At 40.2% G+C, this 22,543-nt stretch overlaps 1 protein-coding gene across 1 annotated transcript; it reads right to left on the reverse strand.

Moving 5' to 3' along the window:
• Positions 1-400: 400 nt before the first annotated feature.
• Positions 401-21,594, reverse strand: BPNT2 (3'(2'), 5'-bisphosphate nucleotidase 2). Its single transcript, XM_051772090.1, has 5 exons — positions 21,043-21,594; positions 10,080-10,239; positions 9,070-9,165; positions 7,428-7,589; positions 401-6,246 (listed from the first exon to the last, which is right to left on the reverse strand). The coding sequence occupies exons 1-5, from the start codon at positions 21,427-21,429 to the stop codon at positions 5,975-5,977; spliced, it is 1,077 nt and encodes a 358-aa protein (XP_051628050.1). The 5' UTR covers positions 21,430-21,594; the 3' UTR covers positions 401-5,974.
• Positions 21,595-22,543: the final 949 nt, after the last annotated feature.

Here is a 22,543-nt window from a genome sequence, read left to right on the forward strand (position 1 = left end):
AATGGTACAGTTAGTACCCTACTACTACTATTCTCATGGAAACATGAGACTTGAACAGAATCAATTAACATAATTAGGAAGAGACCTGGAGATGATGTTGGAAAGAAAACTTCTTCAGATCCAAGGAACAATACTATATAGGGGATTTCTAAGCACTCATTTTCACAAACTGACCAACTTTCACAGTAACACACCTATAAAACCAAAACCAGTGAGAACTTGAATTATATTTATCACCTGTCAATAATGATAATCCCTCAGGCAGAAACTCTTACACACATGTGGACATAGCACAGCTGAAGCAACCTGACATGCATTACTAAAAAAAAGAAAAAAAAAACAGCTGGTGCACAAAAAAACAATAAATACCCAACAAAAAGACAAAATATAGAAAAACACCTTCACAGACCAGTAGTTTCAGAGAGTTTATTTATAGAATTATTTCAATTTGGCACACAATTGGAAAATGCTAATACAATTTGGTGGGACAACAGGAAAAATGCTGGAGTGTTGCCAGTCCTTTGGAGAGAAAAAATGAAATGTGAATTACAAATAAGGAAAAATTGGGTTAGGAAATAAGATTATCTAAAAGTAGGCTCTATCAATTGTAGACCATAAAAAAACCTGAAAGACTTAGAGTCTCAAGACCCTGGGATGATGTTTCCGAATGTAGATTGAAGCTGCCAGAGGCAACACAACCCAGGTCATCTGCTCTATTGACACAAGTTGAGCTTTTCAGAACTTACTTTACTGTTCCTGTTTTATCTGGCTTGTTTCTGCTCACAATGGGTTCAGTGGGAATGCTGCTATTGAGTTCAACAAAATCAGGCCTTTCACAGAGGGCCAATGCACCTTCTTTCACAACCAATGAAGCTCTGCACCCAGGAGGCCACAAATGTCAAATGCTTGTAAGATTACACTGAAAAGCTGTTTTGTTTTTGTGTGTTTAACTTCCCCTTAGTCCATTTGCATCTTCTCTGCATGTTCAGTACCACTAAACACATGAACATCTGTGGGTTACCATTATTTTGTTGGCAACTATTACCCTTGTGGTACAATCAGCACATTAGATGTTGGTCCCAAACATTAACACCTTCAGGATGAACTGGATAGTTTACTGCTGGGGCCCTCTCATTTTGTGACTGTCTTCACCTTTGATCTCTCATTTTTCTTTTCCAGATCAACTAAGAAAGGAGCAAGGATCAGAAAGGAACAGAGAGGAAGAGCAAAGAGGGAAAAGTGACCACTAATTACTGGCTCCAGAGGAAGCTCCAGTAAGAAATCAGATGAGCACTTCTGAACTTCTCTCAAAAGAGCTGAAAGAGCTGATGTGGCATCTGAAGACCATGAAGTGAAGGCTTCAACAGCTTCTCAACATGAACCGTGAGTGGCACGACCTGCTTGTAGGGTGGGGAGACACTCACAGCAGGTGCCAGCACTTCGTTGTAAGAGCTGCCAAACAGAAGCTGTGGTTCACAGATCAAGCAATTGAGTCCTGAGAGTTACCACATTCTTGTCTCAGCGAGTTACATTACAGTGAAGGGGCTATAGAGCAGTTTTATCATTAAGGATAGCAGATCAGAAGATAAGACCATCGAGCATATTTTGGCAAAGTCAAATCTATAACTGTTTGTGTGAAAGGGCCTAAACATCTAAACCAAAGCATTGAAGAAAGGCTCAGCATGAATGGCCTGACAGAAAACCATCCATGCAGGCTCACCTTGATTACGGGCAGTCCTTTGCACTCTCATCAAGCTTGGGTTTAAAATCTCACAGGCATTTATTTGTGGTTCATTGACTCTTAACTGTATTATTATCTAACCCCTGAAAGACGAGGGAAATTAAATGATCAATGTAATTTAAAAATCAAGAAATAGAAATAAGTGTTTTGTGTTATAATTTCTTCAGCACAGTCATCTGCTTCTTTCCTCTCCACTTCTCTAGTTTGCTCAGGAAACAGATCTATGCAGAGGTTGGGCATAACTGGGGAGACAGTAGCCTAGAAAAGCAGTTTTGCTATGAGACAAACTGCAACTGGAATTACATCTATGAGACAATGAAGCAGCCAGTCTCTGCTGGCATAACACAGCAGAAGTGCAGCACAACACTTAGTCTCTTCTCACTGCATTGCTCTTGGGGGATATAGATTCCTGGTTTTACCCTGCTAATCCAAGAGTACACAAAATTGAACCACTGTTGTACAACTCCAACAGACAACAGGATGCTACAAAGATGTTGGAATACACTTGTTTATAAACAAAACAGCAGAGATAAATTTCAATGCTGACTCCACTCTCCCCACCCCTGAGCTCCAGCCACTGGCCATTTAAAAAAAATCAAAACTCTTCTCCACATCTGAAGCCAACTAGAAAATCTTCCCACTCTAACAACCATGAAGTAAAAGTAAATGTATGAACCAACATCACTAGATGACTGCAGCTTCACCTATATGGTTAATTCACTATCCAAGTAAGCCATCTCTGCTAAGTATTTTCATTATTATTATGTGCTTTGTAGATTGGAACAGCTCTTATGTAAGTCCATCTGTAAAAGTCTGCCAAACAGGTTAATCTCAAAACCAGTTAAGTACAATATTCAACCCTTTTATTTCTGTGTCCATTTATTTAGAAAACATTCATTCAAGGAATGAAAGCTAGGACTCTTGGTACAGTACTAGGTATCATTTATCTACCATACACTCTTTTTAGCAGAATAAAAAAGAGAAAATACATATGGTTTTAGAATAATTTCACTTTCAATTACCTTAACCATAATAGCCACTCAAAAAAATCCATCCCTGGAAAACCAATACTAAAATAATACATTCTCTTACTTCTCTTATTTGGAACTAGGATGATACCACGATTTTTAGAAAATATATACTTGCGTAGGACTGACCTACATCATGCAATTGTTTTAAGTAGCATCCCTAAAAATGGTATGACAGCTTTATGTGGAAAAGGTTAGGATGCAAAGAACAGTGTTCTAGCCTAGCAGTGAAATACAGGCATGGTACGATTTCCTATCCCTCTGGGCATAAGCTTACATCCACGCTGCTGAGACCAAACAAGTATTTAAGCTAAAACAGCAAAATGATTTAGAATGGAGTGTAAACATAGTCAAAGAAATAGGATATGCTGAGCATTAACGTTGTACGAACAACGCAGTGCACTGACACACGTGCACTAAGCCAGCACTTTTGAATATTTGCTGGTCTGTGTAACAGTTACATTTATTGCAAAATGACATCAGAAACTGATATTCATCAGCTGCTTACCTATTCTCATACCAAAGCAGCTACTTTTTAAACTAGAGTGGGAGACCCCAAGCACTACCTTAAGCCGCAGCTGTGGGAAAACTGTTTGAGCTCAGGCTCTGCTCGAAGTAATCAACTGGGCATTGCACTCTCACCTTTCCTTTGATTTCACAGGAAGTGAGATTAGGCCAATAAGGGTGTCCTGTGACAGGTACTGAACACTGTGATCCACTGCAACAAAGCAATTCAGGACATAAATGGGTCCAAACAAGCACAAGTCTTACTAATGGAAGACTAGGCTCTTTAGCCAGCACATGGAAGGAAGAAGAGGGCTTTTCCTAAGGTATTTGCTTTTCCCTCAACTAAGAGGCAAGTAAGCCCTGATACATTACATAACAGCTTATTTTTCATTTCCCATACAGAAGCTGTCTGATTACAGCTTATGCAAGGAAGTGACAGAAGCATACCCAAAATAAAAGCAGTCACATTTTCACAAGGTAAGTTTACACATGATTCCAGGCTGAATCTAAAATCACAACCTGCCACAGCCTTTGTCTTAATTGCCTATTTAAATATTGTGCATTCAATCCCTGTGACACAAATGGGTTTTTACACTAGGCTAACTAGGGCTATTTCTCATATTTAAATTTTAATCTGTCTTCTTTAACAAATAAACAGGTTTTTTTAATAGGCTCTAAGACATTTAAATCAGCCTTAAAAAGCTGCAGTCTTCTTGTATATTACTAAAACCTTGATAAATATCTGGCTTTTTATTCTTCACTGCGGTTTAGAAACTAAACAAGTTTTTGAAATAGATCAGATCCTTTTCAAAAAGGGCATAATCGCTTATTTGTCATAGCATATAGCAGTTTATTAAATTTAAGAACTGGAAGTAAAGTTGCTTTGTGTATTATCTACATATGTAAAAGCTATTTTCAAAGAGCAGCAATAGTGTTAACGTCGGAAAAAAACGCTCCCTAAACAAAACTACCCGTACCAAAAGGCTAGTAGGACTAAGCTTCAGTCTACTTTGCCAGTAAGATTGAGGAATAAAAGGCTGTATCCATAGTTCTGCAACATATGAGAAGATCTTCTGGAAATGTGAACTTCAGCTAGAAGTTAAAATCAATATCTAGCCATGCTCCACTACTGATCTAAAAAGAAAAAACCTCTTTTGACTCAGAACTGCAGTTCTGATTAATAGTATGAAAGAAGTTAAAGTCACTAAGAATAAGGTTTAAACAACCTAAGCCTATACTGATTAAACTTCAAACAGAAAACACCTGTATTAATAAAAAATTCTAGCTTTCTTGAGGAGAGAGGGGAAGCTTCTTTACGATAATTCAAACAACAGGTATATTTTAACCTTCTGAAACCCTTGAGGGGGTGCAGAGAACAACAGTGCAGATGGTTACATTTTTGCAGATAGAGCTCCACACATTTTAGAGGTGCAACAAATTGTTATTTGATATCAAAGAACTCACATTCTGTTGTGTATATACTGGATTGGAAAGAACATTTTTCAGTAAAGTTCTGGAGACCCTGCTGTACTTCAAGTGCCACATGTTCTTCAAATTTGCTTAAACAGATTCAAGTTCAAATGGTCTCTCTCTATGTACATTACCACAACCCACAAGCTGTTTGGGATGGCTCAAGAGCTTTCTGCAGAAAAGAGTGCACCTTAAGATAAAAAGACAAAGTTATTTCAAGGGCTGCAGAAAAATTGCTGGTTTATATCTCATGTTGTAAATGGAAATAACCAGTCAACTTACTATTTCTGTTAAACCCATTCCCTATGACTCCATTCAAACAAAAAAAAAAAACAAAACAAACAAAATAACAGGTACTGAAGGAAGAGGCTGCTTCTATCGGCACTAACACCAAATGATGAACAAGTCCTACGTTAGAGAAAAATCTAGCATGCATCTTCAACACTGTACACAGAAAACAAGGACAAGAAGTAACTGCTAAAAACTATACAAGGAAACACTGCCTTCTTTTAAAAAGGTATATGGAAATAATTACACTGATTAATAAAACACCGATATTCACAACCCACCTGAACTAAAACTGGTTTACATCTTCAGGAAAGAAGTTAAAATAGTACAGAACATTTCTTTTTTTCTCTTAAAAAGCAGGAGTGCCACACTGTCAAAGATAAACTGTTGCTGCATATAGATTTGAATCAACCTTCTTGTGCTTTCCATTCAGGGGATACAGAACGTGAGGTCATGTTTCCTGACAAAACTGTTCACAGTTATCAGATGCCTATTCAAATCAAATTTTTTTAGTACCTAATTCATTATGGAGTTGCTACAACTACAGTAAGATGTAAAAGGTTTCAAGAAATTCCTGTGAGAAATACTTAAGTTATTTTATGAAAAAATTTGGATTTTTCTTTAGTTCACCTACGTTCACTAATATATATGGTATATGCACCTTAAGTATGAGAACTGCATGAAAACAGTTTGAAAAAAATAAACCATAGAAATTGATGTGTGAGGCCATCGGTCCCCTTCCTACTTCTGATTATTATTATTTTATTCTCTTTTAAATACCACCACTGACGAAAACCCAATGCAGGATATAGTCCTCAAACCCACACCAAACTGCTTTGCTTTGCTGTGCATCTTTCCCAGCAGGTTTTCATACCTGCTTCTTCAGACAGAGCATCTGGAGGCTACAAAAGCACAACTTGTACTTCTCCATCAGTCATGTTTATTTGTGTGATGTTTTTTCCAGATCTGGAAGTTTTTCAATTAGTGCTTTATGGTTCATGTTGATACTGGCTATAAGTCCTCCCTCATTGCCATCTGAGCCAGTATAACTGATTTCTTCACCAGTCAGGGTAGTCATATGGCCACCCAATGCTCTCAACACTGCATTTCCAGCACATATGTCCCACTTCTTAATGTAGGTGACATGGATATACACGTCAGCTTCTTCTTGATTCTTCTCAGGCACATCAAGGAGGGCCAACACTTTATAACCTAGAAGAAATGGGCAGAAGTAAAAAAGAAAAAAAAAATAAACCAGGTTTTCCTGTAGAGACATATTAAAAGAACAAGATCAGAAACTCAAATATAGTTCTGCTCTTACATTTATACCCGTATGCCTCAATCCCTGTATCATGCTGAAGTCTACCTTTTTCTTCCTGACTTTTTATTACAATTGAAAGAAGATGCATACACCACTCTAATAAAGCAACTCAGCACAGGGCATTCCCCTTTATCATTCATTATGCAGTACAAAGTCATTGTTCAAAATAGTACTCTTTTCTTTTATGGAATTTTTTTAGTTTTCCAACTCTTTGACCGATATTCTTGTTTCATTAAACTGTTTCTTTCTTTATCTTATACAGAGTCAAACCCTGGAGAAGATTGGCTATGATCAAATACACTTACACTTTCTTTATCATAAGAAGTTCAGATTAAGTATCAAGAACCAATGCAAGATATTCTTGACTAAACAATCTCTAGGGCAGCTATGGCTTTCCACATTAAAGACACAGAAAGATACATTTCTGTAAAATTCAAACTCTGCATGGCTTTTCTCAGACTTTAAAACTGCTAATGCCTCACACTAGTGCCTCACATATTTGCATTCTGTGAGTAACATGCACAAGGATATTGTGTAGGTAAAAAGTATGCTAAAAACCTCTTTGAATTGAGTATGAGGCAGATAAAAATGGACTATAGTGACACTAGTTTTCTCTTTTGACATAAATGCAAGAAATAGTACCAAACTTTCACAGCTTTTTTCTTAATACTCTTTTAATCAAACATAAGAATAGTTAACTAACAACCAACAGATTCTCTTCCATGATTCTGTCTGTGGTCACATAACCCTTTTTCTCCCACTGAGGCATCAGTGACTTCAAAGAACACACATTAGTCTGTTCAATGAAAGGACCACAACAACATTGCTGGTCCAGCCTAAGAGTCACCAACATACTGACTTGTGAATAGCCTGAAGCCTTAACTAAGGTTGCATCTACGTCCCTAGACACAACTGTGTTCCTATTGTCAAGTGCTTGCTTTTAGGGATGTGAAGATCAAAAAGCAAGAGGAAAAAGAGGAGATGCCACAGATACATTCTTCTGTCTGATAAAAGCTACACTGTTAAAACATTCAAAAGCAATAAAAGGGATAGGATGCTTAAAGAACCAAACCTGCTCCACCAGCGGGGATTATCACAGTTTTATTTCCAAATGTCTGCCGTGCAACCTGCTCAACTTTTCCTGCATGGGAGCGGGATACAATAATCCTTGGAGTTTTCTCATTGTAGGAGGAACGAGCTTTTATGTTCGACCCACCATCCACCATTGCCCAAGCTACAAAAGAAACACAAATTCTGCTAAGATTTACAAAAGAGAATCTCTGTTAGGTGTGGAGATAAAAAATGTTATTGAGTCATTCTGCTCAGAAGGATAGTGATGCTAAGGAAGGAAATAGCTCAGGAGGATAGCAATACAAAGAAAAACATTCAGTGCTGTATTTCAGAGAACTGAATTTAGAATACACAACTTCCCACGTGTTTCACCGTGAGGTTCAAAGCCAAGCTTGGTAGGTGGCATCCCCTAACCATTAATCTGACACTTACTCAGCAAAGTAACCAGCAATTTCATCTCACTAGAGGGCGAGATTGTATGGCAACAGACTGAGCTATGTGTGATAACAATGCCGACTGCCCTTTATCACTTTTTATTTGTGTGGCACTATTAGGAACAATCCTATGCATAACATATTGGTATTTCCAGCTTGGAAAATGAATACTTGTCACACAGAATGACAGAATTCATTGCATCTCATCTAGTGCCGTGTCTGAGTATTTCACACTTCACTATTTTTAAAGGAGATAAATTTTTAACATTACAATGCTAAACCCTCATTTCTTCAGATAGATATTGATACATAGAAAAATGTTCCAAACCCTCTATGATTCTTGAAGCATACTGGAATATAGCACATACTTTAAAGATCAGAAATTAATTTCATATTTAAAGACAGTAAAATATTAGGACAAAATATTGAGTGTTCAGTGGGCCCCAAAAAGAAAACAAATACAAAATACCTTTATTCATTTAGTTTTTATGCTAGACCTACTGCATAACTTCAGAACTCTAGAGGTCAGTATTGCCTAAGGGAAACTGTAAACAGAACTTCTTGTTCCAAAGACATAGCAAGACATGAATACTTAAACTACTTTGAAGCCTTCAGAAGTGCACACACATTGCCAAACTTGCAGCAATGCTCGCTGATACACCATTAATACTAAAGAATTAATTACTTCACAGTTGTGGCATTAAAAGCATGGCAGATAATCAATAAGGCGGTGCTAGACAGTCTTGCCTGTAACATACAAACAGTTGCCATTAAGATCTTTAATCAATCTTTGTTATTCACACTGAATAAACACAGCTCCTGGGTATAATATTACAGACCCAAGTTATTCTGCTGAATGAACAAAGAATTCTTTTCTGCTAAAGACTAAAAGCAAACATAAGACTGGACAGTATTTGTAGGTTTAACTTTTTTGGTTTGCTATAAGCACTCTGATTGAAGAGGTCTTAATTCCTAAACATATTTTCAGTTAGTTTGTATTAAATGCATCATTTTTTTTGTTAAACAAGGACAGCCATTTCATTTGTGGTTTATAGCACAGAACACATCTGCAGCCCTGATTGTGAGGTCTGCAGCAGTGATCTTTTACCCCAGGTACTATTTTCTCACTGATACCTAGAGATGTTGTCTGTTAATTTTAATTAACACTATGGCTGATGATGATGGAAACATGTGAAGGTATGAAGGTACCTGTATATGATGAGAATGGCTTGTGTATCACTCCTATTACTGGTTTACCATTTACAGCCACACAAACCATTGTGGTGACATACTGTCGAAGATCCTCTGTGGGGAAAACAAGAAAGTGAGCAAGTTTACAATCAGATGCCAAGAACAGAAAAAGAAAAAAGACATGAGATTACAGAAATGTTCTCTGAAGACTAGTCTACATTCTGCCTCTTGCAATTAAGTAACTTTGATGTATTTTCAAATAACCTTGCAGTTTTCAAAAGACTTTAAAGGCTGTTCAGTTTTCCAGCAATTTTTCCTGTTCAGCAGAAGTAACCTATACTACCAGATCTAATACTAACAGCTGTGTCTTATGTAGCACATATTTTCATGGAAATCTGTGCCCCTACATTCTCCTTTCTCTGCCTCACCTCCTATCATCTATTGGTTCAAAAGTGATATTCAAATACCAAGGAACGTTCACAGGAAAAGATGATTGCATCAATGAAATATTCACAAAAAAATTCTATTTGTTCTGCAGTACTTATCAGCATGAATTTTAGTTTAGATTACCTTGAACTTCTTACATGACATCCAAAGACTGAATTATGCATGCCTTTTTTTAAAAAGTATAACAAAAATTTTCTTTTATCAAGTTAGAGTATTTACTTAGTATTCCCCTTAAATAAACAAAACCCAAAATCTGAGATACTTAGTGTTGCCACAGTAATAACTGAAATAAAGAAATGTGTAATTCCAGTAGAATCCATAACTGAGTTACCATTTATTATAGCAATTACTTAGTTGTGAGAAATACCAAAGTAATTTCAGAGCTGGAATATATAAAAGTAAACGCTGTGATCTGGGAACTATAGAAATTTCATTATGCAATTTGTTCAATTGAAATCACACTAGCTTTGACATAACACAATTTAACAAGAGATGTCATTTTAAATACTTACTATTTTGTTTCCAGTATAAAAGGCAGACATCAGAATTACACACATGATTTGTCAACAAGAATCAGCTACCTGTGTATTCTTGTGTAGCATCTAATGGATCGATCCAGACAGTAACACTTTCTGCTGGAACCTCTTTAGGCTGTATTTTTTGCTTTATGTCTTCAGGAATACTGTGATCCCAAGGGACTGTCTCCTGATCAGCTGTATCAACACGCTCCTCAGAATTTATCTGTGATAAGACAATAAAAGTAGTTGCATTAACTTATGAGACAAGGTAACTGTAGTACTTGGGAAAATTATAGGTTTGCTCATATTTTCTCCTTCTTCCTTCACCTCTAGCTCAAAGTGCATGAATTACTCATTTTTTCAGCAACTCACAAGCTATTACCATCATGTTACAAGCAATGGAAAACCACAATCGAGAATTTTACTGTGAACCAGACCACAGCTAGACACTGCTGCTTTGGCTGCAACTCTCCCTACTGAAAACTCCCACAGTATGAATTGCATTTTTTAAAAAATCAATATTTAAATGCAGTTGCTTCAAAGACTACTGGCAGAACATTTGACTATGGAGAATCATACAGTATACAGATAGTAGGGGTATAATATTCAATTTATACAGATCAGTAGCTGCATATTGAAATGTGCAGATACACTATAAACAGGTATTTTGCAGACTGTGTATGACTTGGACAAGTAGGCATCTTAGTATATATTTATTCCTGCTGCCAGCATTGAGTTACAGCCAAAAATCTAAGAAGCTCAACTGAATGTAACCATTACACAAACACAAATTAGTAACATCCCATATCTGTCTTTAGGGCAGGTTGGGATAAGGTCCTAAGATGGCCCATGAAGAATAGTTATAAACAACAGTCAAAGGTCACATTTAAGCCTATTGTCACCTGCTGCCTAGCCTAATGAATTTTATTCCACACCAGAGGGCATTTCAGTATGCCAAATAGAGTTTGGTCCAGTAGCAGAGCACACAGCATCAACCTGTTGAATGGAATAATGTTCTGTAAAACCCAATATAATGTCATTGTGACTACAGCAGCACCACATTTTTGGATCACAAGAGATGCAGTTGTCACAAAATACTGTATGTAATGATCTCTCATGTTACCAAAACATTGCATAACCTGGTAGAAAGAACCACTGTTCCACTAATTACTCAGCAGGATGATGACACTTATGGCTTAGATGTATAGGTTAGATGTCTGAAGCCGAGTGTAAACAATCTGGACTTTTAGGCTATTTTAGAATATGAGAACACAAGCTTTTTTATTCTTGCTAAATTTAAAGGTGTCTTCCTCTAATATAATTCTAAAGGGTTGCCAAACTGATTAGTTCCCAAGTCCAGTCAAGGCAAAATAGTAGGTACACATGGCATGCAATGTATCTACAACCTAGAACCACCAATTTCCCTTTACTTGCTACAGATAGAGTCAAGATGATAGTTCAGATTCAAGTACCTGAACTTGAATAAGCAGATAGGTCCCTTCTGACTAAAACAGCTTATTACAGATGTTGTAGGCAACTGACACTGAAAGACAATTGAAATGAAGCAGCTATAAGACTACGTTTGAATGTGACAGCCTTTGTAAGAGCAAGATTTTTACATAATTCACATCGTGACAAGAAAAGACATCACACACACCTCAACTGTAACAGATATTTAGCAAAGAGTTTAGTCACCTTCTCCAACAGAATTCAAAAAGAAAAAGCAAGCAGAACTGCAGCTACTCCAGCCATACATCATAGCTGTCTTCTCACGTAAAACCAGTATCTAAAGCATTGTATGCCAGACACAGAACCCTTGAAGTTGCCGTGACATTTACAAATTAAACATCTGTCACTGTACAATAAACCTGATGATTGTGTTTTCCCCTAGGGAAAACGGTGCTGCAAAGTCAAGATGAGTAGTTTCACAGACTTGGCAGTCTCAACACAGCCCCTGGGCAGTCTAAGTTCCACTACAGCACATTAAATACCACTATAAAAGAAACATTTCCTCAACAGAAGAAAGAGGCCTCCAAAAAGTTAAAGGGTTGGAACCAATGCTCAAAAGCAAGAGTATCTTGTTAAACCTGTTGTTACAGTACACTAAAAGTCAGAAACTATCTGAAAGGTATTGTTTTCAGAGAAAGATCTTCTAAGTAGTCTAAATTTTGCAGTGGTGGCCATGATACTGTAGTATTCATAATGCTTGTGAGAAGTCTCTTTCAACAGCCATAATTATTCTGTCAGGAAACAAAAACAACAGGGAAATAGTGATAAGGTTGCAGAGCCATCTGGAGAAAATAAATTAAAAAAAATAATCAACTGGGTCACTAGTTCTTCCATTCATATGACCATTTACTCTGTAGCTGTGGCTAAATACTCCACAAATAACAGATCAAATAGAAATGCATAGCCATTCCAAAATATGCAGCTATTAAAATTATTGTTAGAAAGTTACAGTATAGGTTTTGCAGGACATAGTCACCTGAGAGAAAATCACCAACCCTTAACACTGGGAACTTCTTTTATTCCTCCTTTTTTTTTTTTTAATGCAGGAGAATATACTCAGAAACATGTCTTTGTGTTATATGATGTCCCTTCTTACATGTCATTCTCATTTGCTGGATGCCTCCAGAAGCCATGACCTTATAACTGAAACTTTTCTGAAGTGATATGAATATGTAGTTGACTGCATTCCCAAATCTTCACTCACAAATTAGGAGCAGCTATGGTAGAAAGACAATCATAACACCAAACATTTTAGACAACAGAGCTTGTTTCAGCCAGATGCTCTGAGTCAATTAACCTGATACACTAGTGTAAATAAAGTTTACATGCATGCTATCATATAGAGAACTTTGCCTACTCCTGAGTCACATTTAGATAGTAACCCATCATGCAAGAACTTGAGATAGCAAGCATAAGACAGGAATAAATTGCTTTTTGGAGTTACCCGCCTAACAGCCGTAATGTGTAAAAGCCCATTTTGGCAAATTCTGGAAGCTGCCCACTGACACCAAGCTTAACTACATTTCAGCAATCTTCCCCAGTTATGCTTAAAGCAAAAGCCCTCCTCACAAAGAACTGCATCAAATACAGAGGTTTAATATATGTAAATCAGTGCATGGAATACTGCTGAAAAACAATTTATAAACAAGGCAGTCTGGCTGCATCTTGACAGCACAGAGCTTCCTCAAACTGAGCCTGTGAGGTGCAGGAATTCCATAAGGAACAAGGGATGCCGCTTATGGGAGCCAGCAGCAGATGTCCAATGGCAACACCAGGATCAGCCCACAGTGCATCTTCCAAAACATCCAGGTGTTTCCAGCCTTCAGGAAACTCTTGCACAGAGAACACTCCCCTCCAGCACACTGGTGGCTGGAATACAGACCTGCTCAGGGACACAGGAAGCAACTCCAGTGTACTACGAACCTGTCTGGATAAATGCAGTACTCTTAATAAAGAGCCAACAGTCCTGACCACCTATAGACTTCAGGGAACCTCACAGTGGCTCTTTGTCCTGTGTGGGGATACTCCCTACCAGCACTTCATGATGTCTTTGTGGCAGCTCGTCACCCAAAAAGCCTACTTGAATACTAGCTAGGTGTCCGTGGCATGGTCCACAACCTCAGGCTTTATCCTGGTTTAAAAGAGGAGGACACAACTGCAGTTTTGCCTTTGAATTCACCCATTAAAGATAAATTAAACTGAAAAAATATATGCTAAAAAAATAAATAGAAGCTTCTTTCAAATACATAGGTGATTTTTTAAAAACATGCATCAGTACATGAAAATGCAACACTTTTTTTAGAGAGTGTTTGGTGGTACGTGAATTTGTTTTAAATTTAGTACTCCCCCTTCTTCCCCACACACTTTATACAGCCCAACATTCATTTTGTATTTTAATATACAAATAATCCAGCATCTTGAAAAAGATCAGGTTGCACAGTTACCTATTCCTGAGAGCATCAACATCCCCATTTGACAATTAAGTCCTCTCAACTCCAAATTTTAGTGCTGTTTTATTAGAAAATAAAACAACACAAATACTATCAAACCTCTATTATAAAGAAGAAATACTCATTAAGATACTTAAACTAACAAAAATAAAACAGACACAAAACAACAGAGTACAGGTAACAACAAAAGACAACGTGCACCTGTCAGAATGTTGTAAGAGTATTCCAGGTATTACACTTCAGTAACAGAGACTGAAACACGTTACCTAGAGAGGTAGTAGATGCCCCATTCCTGGAAGAGTTCAAGGTCAGGTTGGACAGGGCTCTGAGCAACCTGATTGAGTTGAAGATGTCCCAGTTTCTCTTCTGGGACAGACTGCCAGGGGGTTGGACTAGATGGCCTTTAAAGGTCTCTTCCAACTCCAAATTTTCTGTGATTCAATAGATAAGTCTATTGATTTGAATGCGACCACGACAATGAAAAGCCTGGAGGCCTAGACAAAATAGCATGCACAGGGGAGCATAAGTAAAACATTAATAGATGTTTGTCTGTTTTGTTAGTGCACTAACACTGCATGACCTACACAGCCACTTCACTAGCAACAATGCAGTGTAAGCATTATGCACACTCAAGACTCAAACTTAACTTTGCCATCTGTATTCACCTGAGTGGAGATGGAGGAAAGAAGTGGAGAGACAGAAGTAAATGCAAACATTTACAAACAATAAGGCAACAATGATTCCAATTTTCTGGCTGACTGAGAGATGTCCTCTGTGGACAGTAGAAGATATTTTACACTACATATATCCTCTGGACTAATGTCCAGAGCAACTAGTAAGAGTTCAGGTTCATGTCTATCCAATCTGGTGGCCTTCTATGATGGAGTGACTGCAACAGTTGACAAGAGAAGATCAACTGGTGTCATCTGACCAGACTTCTGTAAGGTCTTTGACATGGTCTCACATGACATCATTATCTCCAAATCGGAGGGACATGGATTTGAAGGGTAGACTATTTAGTGGATAAGGAATCGGATGGATGGATGCTGCCAGAATGTTGTGCTCAATGGCTCTACACCCATGTGGAAGCCAGTGACGAACGGTGTCCCTCATGGCTGTGTTTTGGGACTCATCCTCTTTAAAATCTTCATCAATTATATAGTAAGATCAAGTGCAAGTGCACCCTCAGCAAGTTTGCAGATGACATGAAGCTGAGCAGTGCAGTTGACACAACAGAAGGGACACCTTTTGGAAAAACCTACACAAACTTGAGAAGTTGGCTCACGAGAACCTCATGAAGTTCAACAAGTCCAAGTGCAAGGTGCTGCATCTGGGTTGGGGCAACACCAGGCATGAGTACAGACTGGGAGATGAACTCATTGAGAGCAGCATAATGGAGAAGGACTCGGGGTCCTTGTGGATGAAAAGCTGGACATGAGCTAACAGTGTGTGCTCACAGCCCAAAAGGCCAACTACCTCCTGGGATGCATGGCCAGCAGGTGGAGGGAGGTGATTCTCCCACTCTACTCTGTCCTTACGAGACCCCACCTGCAGTATTGCAACCATCCCTCAAAGTGCTCAAGGCCAGATTGGATGTGTCTTTGAGCAGTTTGGTCTAGTGGAAGCTGTCCCTGCTCACGGCACGGAGGTTGGAAGAAGATGATCTTTAAAGTCCCTTCCAACCCAAACCATTCTACAACTCTAGGATACCCACAACTATACACCTTGAAAAGTGTACTGACCTATTAGCTGGCTCCATGGAACTGTACTTGATTTGCTCTTACTTGACTGTGCTTCAGAGATGTCACAACTCAGGGGAGAGAGGTTCAACAAGCAGTCTTTGGGCCTTCTCACACTTACAGACCAAGCCTCAACCCTTCATCTGCTGTTGTTGCACTGCACCAAAGAGCAACATGCCCTTATACCCACTGCACTACAATCAGATTGTTTTACCTCCATTGGCTCTGCTTCTCTGCTTTTTTCCCCAAATGTATCAGAGGTGAAAGCTGTCTCAGCTTCTCAGAGCGTCTGTACATACACAAATTGTGTGAAGGAATCAGATGCCAAAACCTCTGAATGTAAACACCCACTTGACAAGTCAGGACATAAATATGCACAACAGCAGAGCACTCTCCAGGAAAGCAAAAAGCAGTCAAAACACCATATTTCCAGTATCTGAGGAAAGTATCTAACCTACCACAGTTATGAAACAGGGCTCCAGAATCTGTTACAGAAGGAAGGATGTGCATTCACACCAATACTTAGCTCACATGTAGCCAGGACCACTCATGATCCCTCCTTTCCAACTTTTGAACTTGTGGGTGGTGAGTAGCAGTTTTCACTACGAATGAAAGCTGCTTCTTGAAAGCTTATGCTACTTGACTTCAAAATGAATGCAAACTCGGAAATCAAAATAACACTTTTTAAGTTTAAAATGTCTTTAAGCTTTAAACAATTTGAGTAGTTGCATCAAACACCAATGCCTGATTCCAGCATTATCATGCACAAACTTGAAATGAGTTTTAAACTGGGAAAGAGATAGAAAAGTTTGGATTCAGGACAGCAGGAAGACTCAAAAAGATGCTCAAAGAGAAAGACTGGGACAGAGGAAGACTTGACTTCCACCACAGTCACAATAAAAAAAAAAGGAACAAATAAGATGAAACTCCATTCAGTATTTACACTAGAAAATAAGACATATAGCTGGGGCAACTATAGAACATAATTTAATGCACTGGTCAAAAATAAGCCGAAACAGCTCAAAAAGAGAGTGTAGGAGAGAATTAAATCAGACAGATAAGACTGAAGTCTTCATCCTGTGAAAATAATGATAGTACAGTGCAGAAGCAAAACTGTCACTTTAAAATTGGCTTTTTCACAGTCAGAGCACAGAGAATGTGGTCGAAATGCAAGTCTAAGGAACACACTGTCCTCCGTCAATCACCCCTGCCTTTGTGACCAAGTATGACTGCTCCTTCAGATGTGTTGAAGATGGTCCATAATGGGAAATGAACCAGGGTATTCCTAAATAACCTTTACTTTAAATTTTTACCTTGGATACATTCAGTTATCAAGCTCCTGACACTGACTCCCAGACAAGCCATGTAAGAGCCTGAGGCACAGTGCTGAGAGAGATCTTTTACCAGGTAATGCTGCTGAAACCCCAGTATCATGAGATCATTTCTTCACAGAAGCTCTTCTGAGCAAAACATACTAGTGTTTCTGGCCAGTCTCTAATTGATTTTGGAAAGACTACCTCCCCAGTCCACTCTCCTCCCAGCAGCAAGGCTGGCTCAATCATGTCCTTAATCTTCTCACCTAAATCCCATCCCACTCCTTATTGTACCACCACTGTAGTGTAGCCCAAGAAATAAATAGGGCTGCATGGAGAACCAACCAGGAGAGCAGAGAAGCAACCCAGAAAAGGTAAACAAGATGAATAAAAAATGAAAAGGAGCAGAGGGGATGATTACAGCTGGATCAGAGCTTTAACTCATTCTCAGCATGACAAATAGATGACAACATACTGGTGCAGTGAACACCTCAAGCCTGTAACTGCAGTTAAGAAACCGCTGCATATATTTTAGCATTAAGTATATTTTAAAATCAACTGTACAGACAGACCTCAGGGAATACACATGCAAATATTCATTGCTGAGAGTGATCAGACAACACTGCATAACACCCAAGTTACCCAACTGACTTGCCCCTTCCTCCCTTATCTTTCTCACCCCTATTTCTGAGGGATATAAAAACAAGACTCAACACCATTCAATCTACTGCACAGTGATAAAACAGAATTGATCTGCTTCTCTTTGGTTTTACCTAACATAACTTTGAGAAGTCTTGAACTGCATCTATTTATATCAAACAGAGCAAATGATGTAAGCAGTTGAGTTGTTCTTCCTCTGTACAGACAACAACTTTACATAAAAGAACAAAGGCAAAATATTTCCTGTGTGTTTTTCCCCTAAGATTTTGAAAGTTTTTTTATAAATCCTAGTATTGTAAGACTTTTTCCAGATTTATTTCAGCTTCTGCTAGTGAGAAGCCTAACTTGTCTATCTGCTCTTAATAACCACACCTTAAGAGAAGATCTGCTTCAGATAGTTTACCTGCTTTCCTTTTTTATGTCCAGCAGCACAAAATAGGGAACCCAAGGCTGCTCACTGACAAGTTTATTTCAGCCAAATGCTTTCTCCCCTTGGTTATTTTGAAACATTGGAAAGCCATGGCTATTCTTAAGAATCACAGAATAATAGAATGGTTTGGGCTGGAAGGGACCTTCAAGATAATCTTGTTCGAACTCTCCTGCCATGGGCTGGGACATCTTCCACTAGACCAAGCCTTATCCTGCCTAACTCTGAACAGTTTCACGGAGGGATCACCCACAGCTTCTCTGGATAACCGGTTCCAGTGCCTCACCACTCTCACAGTAAAGAATTTTTTCTTAATATCTAATCTAAACTTGCCCTCCTTCAGTTTAAAGCCATTCCCCCTTCTCCTGTCACTATATGCTCTTCTAAAAAGTACTCCTCCAGCTCTCTTGTAGCCCCCTTCAGGTACTGAAAGGCCACTATAATGTCTCCCCAGAGCCTTCTTTTCCCCAGACTGAACAAACCCATTTCCTTTGCTTTATAGGCATATTTTAGCACCTAGCTTTTGTGCTGGTTCATCTTCTTCCCGGCTGCAGCATTTGGCACCCCTTTAAATACTGAAGTACCTCTGTTAGGCTCAAGGATTTCATTATCTGAGAAAATTAGCATTTAGCCTAAACTTACTTTTGGAATTATTTCAGTTTTTGTTTGACAGCTTTTATTAGCAGCATCTTCTCTTGCAAGGAGAGAAGAGGGGATTTATTTGACTTCAATGTCTTTTATTCTAGAGTGTCACTCTGTATAGGGGGATAAGGCTACAGATATAAAGTAAGATACTTCTTATGAGATGCAATTTGATACTGTCCTAGAAAATCCTCTGTAATCCTTATATTAACATCAAAACTGCAGCAGGTCTGTTCTACGAAAGAGCTGAAGTTTTAGATGTGTTGTTCTGAAGTTATACATGCAGGATTTGCAGATGGAGGTGATATCTTGTCTTTACACCTGAGAAGTGTATATAGTATGTATATAGTAAAAGAAAGCTTTTATTTTGGTTTGGGCAAATGTTTATGAATACATCTTCATCACAGACTTTAAGAGACAGAATGTCTTATTAGTATATACAGCTTAGTGAATATTTTTAAACACCAGTGAAATAAGCTGTTATTATCCACATCATGGACTGAGAATACTAAACATCCCAGAGTTTATCTGTCAGATTGAATAACTCCTGATCACCTGAAAAATCTGTCAAATGCATTCTTCCTGGACATCCTCAATGCTCCAGCTCAGTCAATCTGAGGAGGAGCGGGGAAAAGGGAAAGACATATGCCTGGTATTTACCAGTTCCACAGACCTATACACACATTTTTGTCTTCATACTGCTTTTGAGAACACATCTGCATTTTATACAGTACCATCTATTCTTAAACACTAGCAGCACGAGTCAACTGTAAGAAAAATGAAAAACAGTACTGAAGTTCTTTAAAAGTAGATGTTTGAAGACAGCACCCTCTAAGAGAAAGACACACAAGTCAGACTGTCACTGCTAAGAATCCCAGGCACCACAGTGGAGTTCACACATGTGACCACAGACACAGAACAGTTCACTGAGTTCTTCAAGCGCAGACCAAAATCCAGTCTTCTCTAGAAGCACAGGCAACTCTTATATCTAGATTAATGAAGTCACTCTGTCTGTGAAAGGGGAGAAAGCAAATAGGTTTCAGGCTGTGACCCAGGTAAGCTGTAATGCCAAGCTCCATGAGGACACTGAATAATAAAAGAGAATAGGGGTCAATACTTTTTCCTCCTTTAACGTAGAGCCTGTGAAGTTGGTTTGTCCCTGACATACAGAACCTTCATGATTTTTCTGTACGGGAAGATTCATCACATATCAAGTTTATTTCAAACACTGAAGAATTTGTTGTTTCTTTAGATTTCATATTCAACAGATTCTTTAAAACACTTTAAAACCCCACCAAATCCAAACAAACAAAAAATGACACACTACCCTGAGGAACTTCCAAAATAGTCACTGAAAACTCACTGTGTAGTAACTAAACAACTAAAATATAAATATAACTACTTTTTCTCTCAACCTGTCCAGGAGAAGCATGCAATCACTACCTTTTAAATCCAAATTTAGGGGTTTCTAGCCATTTCAAATGACTGTGAAAAACTAAGGAATTTACCATCGAGACAGCAGTTCCCATTTACTGAAGCAAAAGCAGAAACAATGCCAATAAACCCCCAAAAGCCTCAAAGTATAGTTCTGGTTTGGGTGTGACTTGAAGCATTAGACGCAGATTTCAGAAGCGAAGGAGAGCAGGGAGGGGTGCGTACACCTCTGAAAACAAAGTAAACTCATTTGCCCACAGTAGGCAGTGCTCCACAGCGTGACACAGCTGTTAACTTATCTGCTGTCCCACAGTCGCGAGAGATAAACACCGTTACTGCGGCGCTATGTTCCTAAACCTCAGATTCCAAATCGCTTCTCCCCGTTCCTGGCTCTTCCTCTAACTGAAGGCAGGAAAGACAACTACGAAAATAACAGCATTCCTAATCTCAGCACCTTAAGCATACGTGGAATTTGCGCTGCGAAATTACTTGTATCCTTAACCAGAGAATGCATAATCCTCAACGGTGAGACTCGGTGTTTCCCGCACCCCTCCATGCCCGTATTATTTCGTACTCTATCACCTCGCGTGGCTTCGCTTACAACACGCACCAACTCCTTCCCCTGCAACCCAACACCCCCGGCAACAAGCATGAGGTGGCACTGACACAAATTCAGCGTGAGGGGAAGGAAAAAACGCAATTCGAGGGCAGTGCTTCCCGCCAGCGGTTACAGACCGGAGAGGCGCCGGTGACGAGTAGCCCAGCTGGGGCTCCACACCGGTACTGTAGCGGGGTCTACCAGGCACGGCCTTCGGCAGCCCCCCGGCCCCGCAGCGGGAGCCGGACACCCACCTGCACGGCGGGGAAGGCGCTCTTCAGCAGGTAGAACATCCTGCGGTTGGAGAGGAGGTCGCCGGTCGTCAGCTGCTCCTCGGCCCCCTCCCGCGTCTTCCCCTTCGCCTTGGCGTTGAGGACGTTCCCCTCGCGGACCCGCTTCACCTCCTCCCCGCCCCTGGTGGCGGCCAGGACGGACACGGCCAGCAGCTCCCGCAGGTCCACGGCGCCGCCAGACGCGGAGCCGTGCGGCGTCTCGGGCCCGGCGGCTGCCGGCTCGCTCAGCATGAAGAAGGCGAAGCGGCCGGCCAGGAAGCCGGAGTAGAGGTGGTAGAGGACGCCCAGCCCCAGCAGGCAGAACACGGCCATGCCGAGCGGCGAGAGGCGGATGCCCATGGGGGCCATGGCCGCGGGGCAGGGGGGCGCCGCGGGACGGGCGGGCGGCGGGGCCGGGCGCTCAGCACAGCCCCATGGCACCGCCGGGGCGCTCCGCTCCCTCTGCTGCGGCGCGGCCGGACCGGCTCCACGCTCCCCGGCGGCGCGGCAGCGCCGTCTGTATCCGGGTCAGGCGAAGGCGGAGCCCGCGGTTCGCACTGAGCATGTCCCGCTGCCCGCGGGTGGGACCGTCCGCGCCGCTGCTGGGGCCCGGCGGGAGGCACTGGGATAGCTGTGTTACCTGCCGTGGGCATTCCTGGCAGCACACGCTGCCCTTCGCGCGCTGGTGCTCCTGAACGGTGTAGTTTGGGGTGATTTTTTTCCCCCTCCTCTCCTTCTAGGCAGCAGGTGCGGCAGGAGCCCACAGCGGCGGAGCCGAGGGAGCTGCCCCAGCCCGCCCGGCACGCTGGGAAGGAGTTTTCTGCTGGAAGTCGCTGTTGGCGTAAATTGCCGCTAAATTTCTGGAGACGTGCTGTTAGCGGTGCCGAGTATCAGTGCCGAGCATCTCCTGTTACTGTCATAGTGGTTCGGGAAGTTTGAGACTCTCGGCCCGGTTGGAAAAGGGAAGGGCCACGAAGTTGAGAATTCCTCTCATTCCTGTCATTCAGTAAAATGAAGCAAATCCAACTGTTTTCTCAGCCAAATGATGTGCTAAAGGCCTGTCTGTCTTAATTTATACTTTTTCTTCGCACTTCAGTTGGTTTGGAGTAGTGTGAAACTATGTTTGTAGCCACGATGGGCATCTGGGGTGGAAACTGGGAAGAGTCTGATTTCTGTCTGTTCTCATTCCTAATTCTTTCTAGTACTTTAGAGTAAGTTAGAAACAAAAGAATTAATTCAGCATTATTCGAATTAATTACTGTTGAAATTCAGGTTGTAGGAAGAGACCTCGATAGTAACTCTGGGAAGAAGTAATTACTTGGGATTGTGCATTATAACTGTTTTCTCGTGATCTTGGTTTTTTGGGTTTGTTTTGGTTTGGTTTGGTTTGGTTTGTTTGTTTGTTTTTGTTGTTGTTTGTGGGTTTTTTTGTTGTTTGGGTTTTTTTAAGTATTAAACTTACGTAATCAAAAATGTGAAAACT

The sequence above is a fragment of the Manacus candei genome, unplaced genomic scaffold (assembly GCF_025592945.1).
Source record: "Manacus candei isolate 608988 ecotype Guabito, Panama unplaced genomic scaffold, ASM2559294v1 h1tg000008l, whole genome shotgun sequence".
Lineage (NCBI taxonomy): Eukaryota > Metazoa > Chordata > Aves > Passeriformes > Pipridae > Manacus > Manacus candei.